Source organism: Zosterops lateralis, assembly GCF_965231275.1.
Source record: "Zosterops lateralis genome assembly, chromosome: 7".
NCBI lineage: Eukaryota > Metazoa > Chordata > Aves > Passeriformes > Zosteropidae > Zosterops > Zosterops lateralis.
Window position 1 is genome coordinate 20,073,859 of NC_139767.1, and position 12,512 is coordinate 20,086,370.

Below are 12,512 nucleotides of genomic sequence, written 5' to 3' on the forward strand. Positions count from 1 at the left end.
CCTTTCAGTCCCTTCACAAATGCTGCTGAAAACTTACTAAATCAGCCAGGTCTGGTGATAGAGTTGCAAGAAATGGAGAGAAACCAGCTGAACATATTCAGTCAAGTTTCTGTACTACTTGAAAGGAAGAATCTTTTTATTTGCACTCTAAATATGTATGGTCCAAACACATACCCTCTGGGATTCTCTTCTTTCTGCTGAAATCTGCATATTCTCTCTGTGCACGTGCTTTAATCTCCTACAGGACAGAAATAGAAACAGCCCTGTCAGTCTAAGACAAGGCAAAAATTTCTCAAATGCTTCAATTCTCTCTGTTTTTTCTTCCTTCAGTAAGAGGAAAATAGATGTTTCTAACAGAAAATCAACACCCATTTCAATTTTTCACCTGTAATTTTAGTTCAAAATATCTAGTTTCTAAATTTTATTATCTAGCTGTATGCAAATTAGAAAAATACTTATGTCTTGTTTCACTTGTACTTTGAAAATATTGGCAGCTGCTGATGCTTCTGAGAGTCTCGGAGAAATAATTTGAACAAAGCTTGAAGCAGAAGTGAACATCTCTAGGATGACACATAGGAATGCTCATTGTATTTATCTCTGTAATGTTTAACATTTCAGCTTCTTCTTTACCCTTGTCTGAATTCCACCTTGTAAAGCCAAGAAATCCATCAGCACACCCTCTCCAATGTGACAGTGTGACAACTGCTGCACGATCATTAGAGATGTTATGTTTCTCCCTGGTGAAGCATCTATCTGAAATGTCATGGATCTAATGAAAAACACCAGAATGAAAGAAAAAATTTACTTGCAAGGAAGGGTTAGGGCAAATGTGCAGGATTACTAGATGCCACTCTTTCTTCAGAGCTCTATTAAGATCTCTGCACAAACTATAGCTGGTTTGTTGACATAAACTTCTAGAAAGTTTGGCTTCCAGACTTCCAAATAGGGAATAGAAATGATTGCTGTTCACTGCATTTATTTATATAATGATTGCACTGGTCACTGCATTTATTTGAAAAAGCTGTATAGGAATTTTAGGATTTTTTCTATTATTATTATTACAAGCTTGGGTCACAAATTAAGACATCCATCATTTGCCAAATATTGCATCTCTCTTGCTTGGTTCCCTTCCCCTCCCACCCCCCCCCACCCCCCCCCACCCCTCCCACCCCCTTCTTTGGAGCAAGATTGATCAAGCTCACTCTTTTTTCATGCAGTGAATGTTTAAATGTCATCAAGAGTGTTTTATGTTCCATCCTTGGGACTGCTTTTTCTAAGCAAAAATTTGTGCATGCCATGATTTGATACAGTTTAATAGAGAATAATATAGAAATAAATACACCTTTTGAGCTGGTTTGGGAGCCCTAACTTGTGCATGAGGTAGACCTGAGATGAAAAGTTAAAACAAAGCATCTTTTAAGAGAAGCAAAACCACGTAGGTATGATAGCATTATGGTTTTGTAAGTGTGCTTCTGTGCAAAACATACCACCAAAAAGGACATATCCGTACTCAATAATAATTGGAATCTGAAAGGAAAAGGAAAATATTGACAACTGCTGTTTGACAGTAGGACAGCTATAGGTGGTTTACAAACTTGATAGTATTTTTGATTTACACTGTATTGCAGATAGCCTGAAGGCTGGCAACTGTGCCCTTGAAACATAATTATTTTATTGTAAAATAATAGAATAATGTTCTGCTATACTTATGGTTTCATTATACTGAAATGCTGCTGACTGTGGTGGCCAATAATGCTGGTCTTTAGAACGGTGAAATTTAGCATCCTAAAGGGTTGAAATGCTCTTTTTTTCTTTTTTAAATGCTCAAAATTGATTACAAGTGAATTGGAAGTTCACTCATGTTTTGTGTTCTGCTTCTGTGTAAGTGCAAATCTGTGTGTTCCCAGTATAATACTGCCTGCCTTCTCATGCTCAAGCTGCCATCACAAAGGATCAACGATGTTCACTTCATTGTCTACAGAGAAAAGATCAGCTGGAATCCCCTAAGGTTCTGACCTGCAGGCATGAATCAAAATCTGGTCCACTTGGTTTCATACTTTAAGGGCTGGCTCTTTTCCTCTGAACTGAGGCTGCTACATTAAAGAGGAGGGAGAGAATAGGTGGAACTAAGTGGGTAAAAACTTCACCTTTCTCCTGCTATGATAAAGCTGTAACAGTTTATTGCCACTCCATGCCCTGCCTCTTGCCAGAAGGATTTGAATGATGTCTGTCAGCAAAGATGCCTCCTTTTCTCCTGGCATTCAATTATATCAGTCCTAATCTGATCAAATCACTAGCTCCTGGGTTTCCCAGCTGTGTCTTGGGTTGCAAAAACCCCAAAAAGATTCTGTAAAATTGCTTCAATTTATTACACCAGCAAAGGTGAATTCACTAGCAATTTTGGATATTTTCGTAGTTTTGCAATAATTTTTAAGTGAAAAGTTCAAGCAAAGCAAAAAAGTTAAGGACTTGCTAGAAAATATTGTTTCAAAAGATAACCACAAACCCAAGAAATGGAAACTTCTCATATGCCATGAATCTCCTGTTCTAGCTGCTGCAGGAGCTTTATCAGAGAAGCTGAGGACCCAGCTCAGTGTCGTATCTGTTCCTGTCTTTCAGAAGGTGGAAATGCAATGGGGTAGCACACAGTGCACTAAATCTGGCCTTCCAGAAACTACATTTAAAGCTAACTAGGAGGAAGGAGCAGAGAATTAAGGTTTTGAGAACTCTTTATCCCAAGAGGTTCTCAGAGACCTGATCTTTATTCAGTGTTGACTCTTCTCTCTTAGCTACATCTTCTCAAAACACTCCTCCTCTTCCTTTGCCCTGCTAAGAATTCAGTTTCTGGCTTTATTTCAAATATGGCAGAAGATGGATTGGGTTTTAGGTTACAGATGCAAAAAGCAGCAAACCAGGGACTTCCTTTCAGGGAACTCTGAATTTATATTCACACTCAAATGTTTTGACTGTGAGTCAGTTTTGTGCCTTTATAAAGATTAATAAAACATAAAGCCTGAAATTTATACATAATCCTTCATATACAAGCATTAATCTTACAATCTGTTTAGAATTTATCTGGTCTTTCTTAGTGTATGTCTACTTTGTCCTGACAGCTTTGGGTACAACACTTCATGTTCATCCACACTTGCCTACACATTGGCTTGCATCTGGGTTGAGAGTGGAGTGAGATATAGCAGGAATAGCAGAGAGCTTACATAGGGCTTGCATATCAGCTCTTACATTTTTAAATGAAAATTCTCCTTCAGGAATAAGGTACAGTTTTAATTCATGTTTAAGGATAGAAGTTAGAGGACCAACAAAGTCATTCTGAAAGCTCAAGTCACAAAGATGCTTTGAGTGAAAAATTAAAACTGAGGTAGGGAATTTATGTCTTTTTGGTTCTGCTTATGCAGGGCAGCAGAAAGTAGAACAGCTAAAATAGCAGCAGCTTCCAACTGAAACTGGAACTGTGCCAGCATGCTGTTATTTTCCATAAGGCGTATGAAAATAGATGTTTAATATGCTTGTGTTCAAAGATTTTTTAAAAAATGTAGGTTGACTAAATGAAGGTACAGTAGTCTTAGATACAGAGTTAGTAGGAAGTGTGATTTTAAATGCATTTTGTCAACTACCTCATAACTACAAAAAAGAGCATGAGTTGGAGGCGTCTGAGATGTGAGTCCTGGGGGCTGGGGACAGACCTGGCAGAGGAATTCACCTTCCCCTTGGGGTGTGAAGCTTTTAAATATTGTGCCAAAAAGTCATTTGTCTGGTTGGTTGCTTCAGTAGTTGAAATTAAAGCTTCATGTAAGGTCAGGTCATCTGCAGGCTGTTACCTGTACACCTGAACTGGATGTGTAATTTGGAAACATCAGCTCAGGATGTCCTCAGATTCACATGTAGTTTCTCCATTTCTGTGCAGAAGCGGGAAGTCATATACATATCTTATACATTCCTACACATCTTGAATTTGTACTCAAGACAGTGTGAACTCTGCCTGGTAGTGTCCCTTACTCCTGAGGGGTTTGGTTTGTAGGAGAAGGTGCTCTGTGTAGAGCTGTGATGGAGGGAAGCTCAGGAAGAAGCCGCTGGGACTGGAGCAGTTTTTCCTCACAGTTTAATCCTTGTTTCTCTGCCTTCAGTAAACCCCATCTCCACATCTCTCTCCACTTGCTGTGTGCTTCTGGACATCCATATCTGTACTTCATGGTCCATACGTTCTAAACTTTCCAAATCTCAGCAGACTGAAACATTGTCCTTCTTGAACCTCCTTGGCATATTTTCCCTGTTTACCAGCCTTTCTGGAAATAGTCATGTAGTTCCCTGCCTACAGTCTTGAAACAATACTTGATGGCATGGACACCAGATGAACCCAACATACCCTTTCCCACACTTCCACTGGAATTCTAGTTTACAGCTCATTTCATCAGCAACTTAACAAAAATCAGGGAGGCTTTCTCATAGCTTATGTGCAAAATATAAAACTCTGACAATGGAAAGAACAAAAAGAAAAAAAAAGCAATTTTAGACATTTCCTTTTAATTTAATTTGAATTTAGGTTATGATTCTTGCTTCATCCCTTCCGCTGGATGCAGATTTTTTCTGAATTACTGAACCTTTCTTCCTTTTGCACTGTTTTTCATTCTTTTCTGATTGATCTTGCAGTTGAAGAGCACCTTACTGACACAAAGAACCCAACAGGCCACATTTTCTGTGCTGTAGTGTTAGGGCAGGTGCAGCCATCATGGCCTGCAGTGGAAGCAAAGCAGTGTTTGCAGGGTTTGTGCTCATACTGTTTATCTTTGGCTCATGGTTTTATTTGAGACATTTAACCTACAGAGCCTTCTACAATTCTCTGAAGTAAGGCTTGCATGCCTGCAAGTTTCTCTAAATTTTATTAACTCCATAGGTATTAAAAGTTGAAGTTTAAAAGTACGCATTTTCTGGGAAAGTTTCACACCCAGGAACCACAATTGTGCAGAAGGATTATTTGGGATTATCTCTTGCTCTCCTCCAGTAAGGTATATTCAGATGTCCAGTCCTCAGAGATCTAACTAAATATGGTTGTATATGTTACTCCTATTTCCCTCACTCCTTAGCACTGAAACCTAAAAATTAAACAAATGGATAGTCTATTAAATCAATTTCCAGAAGGATTTCTAGTAAGTAAGATTAATATATCAATAAAGTCCACAGGTAGGGTGGAAAGGAGTGAGGAGGAATGCACCACCACACCCTCCTTGTGCTTTTTCAAACAGGCAGAATTTTCTGGGGGAAAATATAAATAAAATTATAATTTCAGATAATAATTTATGCATCTTTATTTACAAGAAACACATAAAAAGGAATATTACTTTACTGAGTTTGTTTAATGAAGAAGTAAAACAAAAACATTAATTAATTGAATTAATTGTGTTCTCATACATCAGATTCATCAGGTAAGTACTGGAAATAATTTTTATTTGAAAAATTACTCATGCTTTTTGTGTATTGACTGTTCAAAAAGTTACAATTTTGGTGATTGCTTACTTGTAACAGTTTTTAAATGATAATCTGAAGTGAATAAACACTGATAAAATGTCTTTTCTTTCTCTTTTTCAGACCTTTATAGTATTGAATAAAGGGAAGGCAATCTTCCGATTCAGTGCCACCTCTGCCCTGTATGTTTTAACACCCTTCAACCCTCTTAGAAAAATAGCTATTAAAATTTTGGTACATTCATATCCTTTTTTGGTGGTTGTTTAAAATGAAATTAAGAAAACATATAAGGATTTCATCATAAATAATGGTTCAGGGTCCTTCTGGGGCTATTCTCAAGATCAGCCTTCCAGTCTGCTGCAGCAGTGTTCCTGGAAGCCTGGCCGGTGCATGCTGATTCACCCATTCCCAAACCCGCCCAGTTGCACCATAAGCCTCTGCCAAATTTAATACTTTGCCAGAAAGCATAGGCAGCATTCCTGCAGGCAGTTTGCAAAGCATCTGTACATGCAGATGGTGGACAGATTGGGGGGGCACAAGGTAAAGTTTTAGACTGACACGGGGGATTGCTGCCTGATGGTCATAACAGGTTGATGGCAGTTTCTACTGGGTGAGGCTTTGGTGCATTTGGGTTTTTTGCAGAACCTCAGGATTGGGAGAAAATGTAGTCATCAAGTGAAAATCTCAGTGTGACAGTAAGACTTTTAACATTGAACAAGTGGTGAAAGGAAGAAGCTTTATTAACAGAGACTGCTGGCAGAATTTTCTAGGTCTTTGGAAAAAGTAAGAAACAAGGCTGATGTTTGCTGGCTCAGAATACCTTTTACTCTGAGCTCCTGGGGAAGTTAAAGCAGTGTGAGAGAAAGGGAAGGTGTCAGGCTGGAGAGGAGTTAGGGAGCATTTGGGGACAGTAGGTAAGAGAGCTGACAGAGACATACAGACATAGTGGTGGTGATGGTGAGAAAACACAGCCAAATACTGTCAGATTGCAGCCTCCAATGAATGCTCATCCATTCACACGACACTGGTTTACAATACCTTCCAACACTGCATCTGGCTGAGTTGTGTGCAATGCTTTTCACTGACATATTGGTTACTGAGTTTGGTCTTGGTTTTAAGTTTCTCCTAATTGTCTTCAAAGAGTATCCACTGGTCTTGACAACAGAAAGAACAAAAGAAATTCCAGTAGACAATATGTAATTTCAGTATTTTTCCTTCCATCTATGAACCGATTGTGTAATTTGACTCAATTATAAAAAGAGGTTTTCTTTCAGTTTATAGATTGATTTATTTTTACGATCAGCTAACTATTGCAGGGCCATTTTTTGTCTTAGATATAGGCATATAATTGTTTTTTAATCTAAAACATAAGAATAGATGAGCAGGTTCTGTAATTTTCCATTTTTAAAAAAATATTATTCATTATAGTACAAACACTGCAAATATAAAAGTGCTTTAACTAAGAACCATTAAATATGTTCCTTTTTACAGTTCAAATCTCAGCTGCTTATACAAGGTTAGCTTCCTACAAAAAAAAAGATGAGGGGTAAAATGGATTATTATTTTTAATAATCTTGACTTTTATAGATAAACTCTATTTCCTCCACATTTTCTGGCTGGTGTTTGGCATTTTAGCCCTTGTAACAGAAATGTGTGTTTCACTTTCAGTGTGAAAGACAAGTGTTGAGCACAATGAAACTGTCACATTGATTGGAAAACCTTCATCTGTCTGTCCTCCAAATTCTCTGAACCTCTGTATAGGATGCTCTATTACATGTGCCCAGACACATGAGCAGATGTTGCTGCTCTGCAGAGAAACAGAGTGTGTCTCTTTGCAGTGCTCACAGACTTTCCCTGCAATTATTCTCACTGTCAGTACCTATTGTAATACTGGATACAGAAACTGGTAACAGCATGAGTTTCTCTCTGCTGACTCATCTCCTGCTAGTCTGCTTTTTTTTTCCTTTTGCCTGCCTGACTCGACTTAAGGTAGAACATGGAACTGAGGAGGCAGCACAAGAGTGAGGTGAGATGGGCAGCCTTTGGCAATTAATAGGAAAGAATGAAAAGGTGAGAATAAGTAGAGTGTTGAGCAGTCAAAAAAAGGGAGGTGGCAGAGGCTGGAGCTGCAGTGTATTAGAGATTTCTGTAAGAAAGAACTGGGGAGGTGCTCTAGAGAAAATGTGTCAGTGCTCCTGTGCAAGGCTCTGGAAGCTTAAATTATAGTATTCCTCAATGTGGCCTGACTGCCAGAAGGTATCTGTGAAACCAGTTGGCAGTGTTTGGTTTTTTCCCAGTTGTTTCATCTTCCACCAATCCACACAGGCGATAAGAGACTTCAGCTGCTGCTGTAATTTATTAGCTTGAGGCTGTGTGGTGCCTCTGCACGCCTGTACAGGGAGAGAATGAAAAAGGCAGTACATTTCAGTGAAGAAGTCATCAGAGATGCGATTTTTTTGGCCTATGTGAAAAGTTGAATTGTTTAGAACAAAAATTAATAAATTAAGGGAATATTGAGCTTGTAAATCAATTATTCAGAATGTGGGAGAGACAGAAAAGATGCACAGATATTGAATGTGTCAGTTACATTTGAGATTCCCATAAGAGAAATGGTCAGTCTGTATTTCTAAGTATTTTAGCCCTTAATGAGCACCTGCTCCTTTCAGTGTGAACAGCACTTTGGTGACTTTTGGCTCCCACACGTGCCAGGTTTTGTAAAGAGGGAGCAATGTGCAAGGACATACCTGTGGCCCTTGTGAATGGTACCATAATACTGAGCTGAAAGTACACAATAAAACCTCAGCTTTCCTAAGAGCACATTGTGGTTCTCTGATTCTTTCATGAGATGACTGAAACTGCAGCCAGGCATCTCCAACTTGGATTCCAAAATGGATTCTCTATATTTAGAGGAATTTCCTAATTAAGTTAAAACAGGCTCCTTAGACCTGTCAGTGGACTGTGATGACAAGCACTGTAAGGCATTCTAATAATTTTTTCTAAGGCTCTGAACGATTTTTACTCTACAGAGCTTGTATGGCAACATGATCTTCAAAACTAAATAAGTCACTGAGATATACCAAAATACCCACTGCTGGATCAGGCATTTAGGCAAAGGGCACAAACCTGTCTGTGGGAATCAAGCAGCTAATTCCTTCCTTGTGATTTGAGTGTTTATTGAAAAGATATGCTAAAGTTTTAATTTTTCAGCTGCTAGAAGCAAAGGTCTCAATGATTGCAGCAATTTTCTGAGACGTTTAGATCGTGGTGCTACTTCTCTTATTCCTCCTTCACCTAGAGTGACAGGTTAGGTTCTTTTTTTGGGTTTCGTAGTGGTAGTTGATTTTTTTTTGTTTTGTTTTGTTTTGTCCTTTTTTTAATTTTTTTTTTTTTTTACAATGGTATAAAAATACACTCAACGAAATACTATCTACTTGATTAAGAAAAAAAATTAAAATCCTGGGCTCTCAGGTACAAGTTTAGCTGTAAATAGCTTTCTTTAATTTGAACTATTTTCTTTGCCAGTTATGGTGATGCAAGTACTTTAAGGAATACATAATTTAGAGAGATGACTAGTGGGAAAATAAGTTAACTATTTGATATAAGTGGGTAGCAGCACTTATTTTTTGCTGCCATCATGTGGCCATTTTGAATCAGGTTTTCGTCTAGTTGGTTATTTCAGTATTTCCAAATGTGTGAATTGAGGTTGTTGCCACACAAAAGAAAAAAACAGCACCGTCTGAAGAGACAGTTGATCTGGTGGGCAAAGAACATCGTATTGAAGGTCATGAAGCCCCAGTGGATTGTCCTACCTCCCTAGAACCAGCCCCTCTGAGCTGTTAGTCTGGGTTTCATAGTCCCAGAGTAACTAAATGTTCCTTGCTGGAATATCAAATAAAAATTAATTTCATTCTAATCTTCACCAGTTTTCTGTGCTTTTCAATTGTTGCAACTATTGAAGCATTTTTCAAATTTATAACATTAGTAGAAACAGATACACTGCTTTTGCTGGGTTTTGAGAGAGACCAAAAGTAATACTGGAAAACTGTTCGTGTTAATCTATGAGCTCTGTATGGATTTCTGTTTCACTGATTCGGTTTCACTGTTAAGCTGGTGTTAGGGAAACATGGAATGCACTCACTTCAGCAATTAAAAACAGTATTCTATGTTTTATTCTGTGTTTTCAACAGACTGGCTGTGCTGGTTACTGGAGTGGCATTGACTCAGCTCAGCTCTGGCTCTGGGTAGATAGAAACTTTTTTTCCCTTGCATATGCCAGCTCTTGATTTTAGTACCAAGCCTGTCGAAGTGAAAGACTAACACTTATTCCCTATGCCAGGTACTTAAGGCAAACTGTATCCTCCTGCAAGTTATTTTCATTTTGGCTGTTGCTCAGCTCATGTTACTTCCCGGAGTGTGAGGCACATCTCCTTTCAGTACCAGCTGAAAACAAAACATAAGGACACCAGCAAAGCAACATCATAGTGTCTACAAATTGAGACCAATATTAAAGTCTAATTTTCTAAAGAGAAAAGTATGAGGTTAAGCAAATGTCAATGTTTACCAAAGTCTAAAAGTTTTGTGTAAGTGGCAATATTTTACTGTACTTGAGCCATGACTGATGTGATATTGTGTGAATAGCTACTGTGTTTTCCTTAACTGTACCTACATTATTCAGCATGCTTATCATGTGCACTATTTTGACCAACTGCGTATTTATGACCATGAGTAACCCTCCAGACTGGACAAAGAATGTAGAGTAAGTTGCACATTATTTCAATATATCTTTGTCTGTTCCTCTAGAAGTTACCATGACAGTAACTGCAGTGCAAGATGTGCTAGCAGGAGCTATCATAATGCACTATGACTATTTCCTCTCTAAACTAAGTAGAAATGTTGAATAATTATTTGAATCTCATTCTAGTAGAACAATAGGCTAGAAAAGCCATGAAAATAATTTTCAGATAGTATTCTACTGAGATTCCACTAGTTTTCTCCATGGTTTAGCACCTACCCAATGTTTTTACCCTTCCTCACACCACTGCATTAGTGGCAGAACCACAGGCACCTGTGTGTTCATGTTAAGAACAGCATACGGGCAAAAGTATTACTAAAGTGAGAATGATAATTCAGTGCACACTTGCATCCATCCCTCTTTAGAGCCAATACCAGGTGTTTTACATGTTAGTGACTCTGATGGTATCCAATAATTTACACTCACAGCTTTCTTTCTTAAAGGACCTACTACTGCATACTTTTAAACTGAATGTCACTGCTAAATTTTAATATGTTTATTAAAATGTTTATTATGTATTAATATGTTTATTATGGTTTTAATATGTTATTTATTTCATGGATTGATTGATTTGTATTTATGTACAAGATCAGGACTGGTGTACTTCAACAGCACAACTAATGCATGTAAATACCCAAGTATCTCTGATTAATATAATACATTTTAGAAGAAATTGCTTATTTACTGTATTTCTTCTCCAGCTGTGAAATAAAAACCCTTTCATTTAATCATCACATTTCTGTCAGAATACCAATGTAAAATATTGCTACTTATTTTGAATAAATTTTCCTATATTTTTCAGGTACACATTCACTGGCATTTACACATTTGAGTCACTAATAAAAATCATTGCAAGGGGCTTTTGCTTAGAAGATTTTACTTTTCTTCGAGATCCCTGGAACTGGCTTGATTTCACCGTCATTACCTTTGCGTAAGTTCTTGTTTATTGCTTTTTCTTGGAAAAAGAAGGGCAAAAAGGGCATGAAATTAGTATCGATACATACCAATTTTGTTAAATGAAAATTCTTTTATGGACTTATTTTTGTCTAAAACAATTTTCACTTTCAAAAATGCATATTTTGATGTAAACACAAATACTGCAGAAGCCATTAGTACAGCTAGTATTAGAGAGGCTAATTTCATGTCCTGCTTTTTTTTTTTTTTTTCTGAGCAGAAAAGGAGCTTCCCTTTGACTTCATTCTCCAAACTTACCAATCTAGTCTAGATAAATTTTAGGCTTTCAAAGTAAAATCAGTGCGATTCACTTCAGAGACATTTAATTTAGCTGAAGGCTCTGAAAGTATATTAATGCAAGGCAAACTGCAGTGAAAGGTAAACCTCTGACTGTTGCTATTTAAGTTTTTGCTAAGAACGCCAAAGCGGTCTTGATGAAAGACCCAAGTAAGTAGCATAAACTTTGCCTAAATTCTGAATAACTGTGATTTAATCCTACAGGTATGTAACAGAATTTGTAAACCTAGGCAATGTTTCAGCTCTTCGAACTTTCAGAGTATTGAGAGCTTTGAAAACTATTTCTGTAATTCCAGGTAAGAAGTAACTGGTGTAAGGTGTTAGGCCCCTTTTACCTCCCAACTGTTCCTTTTTATCCTGTCATTGTGTTTGTGTGTGAACTCCCCTATTACAGATATGTGACAGAGTTTGTGGACCTGGGCAATGTCTCAGCGTTGAGAACATTCAGAGTTCTCCGAGCTTTGAAAACAATATCAGTCATTCCAGGTGAGAGCGAGGTTAAACACTGAGGCTGACTTTAATTCACTGAAACAGAATTCATATTTTTTAAATATAAGTCTTATTTCTTTCCACAAAAAAAGCAGGAATCAGAAGGTATCAGAATTCACTGAAATCTCTGATTCATTGCTTTTGAAAATGAGCACTTTCCTTTTGAAATCAGCCTCTGAGTTTAACAGATCCTTGCATGAGACATTGCAGTACACAGTGTGTGTGGTTTGCATCGTATGACGTCAAGCTTTCTTCTCCACATTCAATGAATATTAGTGACCCTGAAGTTTTCTTACCCATGTGTATCCTACCTACATGATGTTATGTGATATTTGTTGTGAATATTTGTGTCTAAAAAATAAAACTGTTTGAAAAAAACTGTTGACATACTAAGAAGATGAAGGAATAAGATAATAAAGAATAGCATGGGTGTTGCATGGGGGATTTATTATCTTAAAAAGCTACAATTTTCCAAACCATTTCCAGTTTTATAGCATTAAAT

The 12,512-nt window shown here is 37.5% G+C and overlaps 1 protein-coding gene across 1 annotated transcript in view; it reads left to right on the forward strand.

Annotated features, from left to right (window-relative positions):
• LOC310911318 (sodium channel protein type 1 subunit alpha-like) overlaps positions 1-12,512 on the forward strand; it is a 185,273-nt gene that overhangs the window by 122,653 nt on the left and 50,108 nt on the right. Inside the window, 5 exon segments of the mRNA XM_083864723.1 lie at positions 5,602-5,721; positions 5,723-5,733; positions 10,154-10,234; positions 11,073-11,201; positions 11,916-12,007. Coding sequence (XP_083720849.1) covers positions 5,602-5,721; positions 5,723-5,733; positions 10,154-10,234; positions 11,073-11,201; positions 11,916-12,007 — 433 coding nt within the window.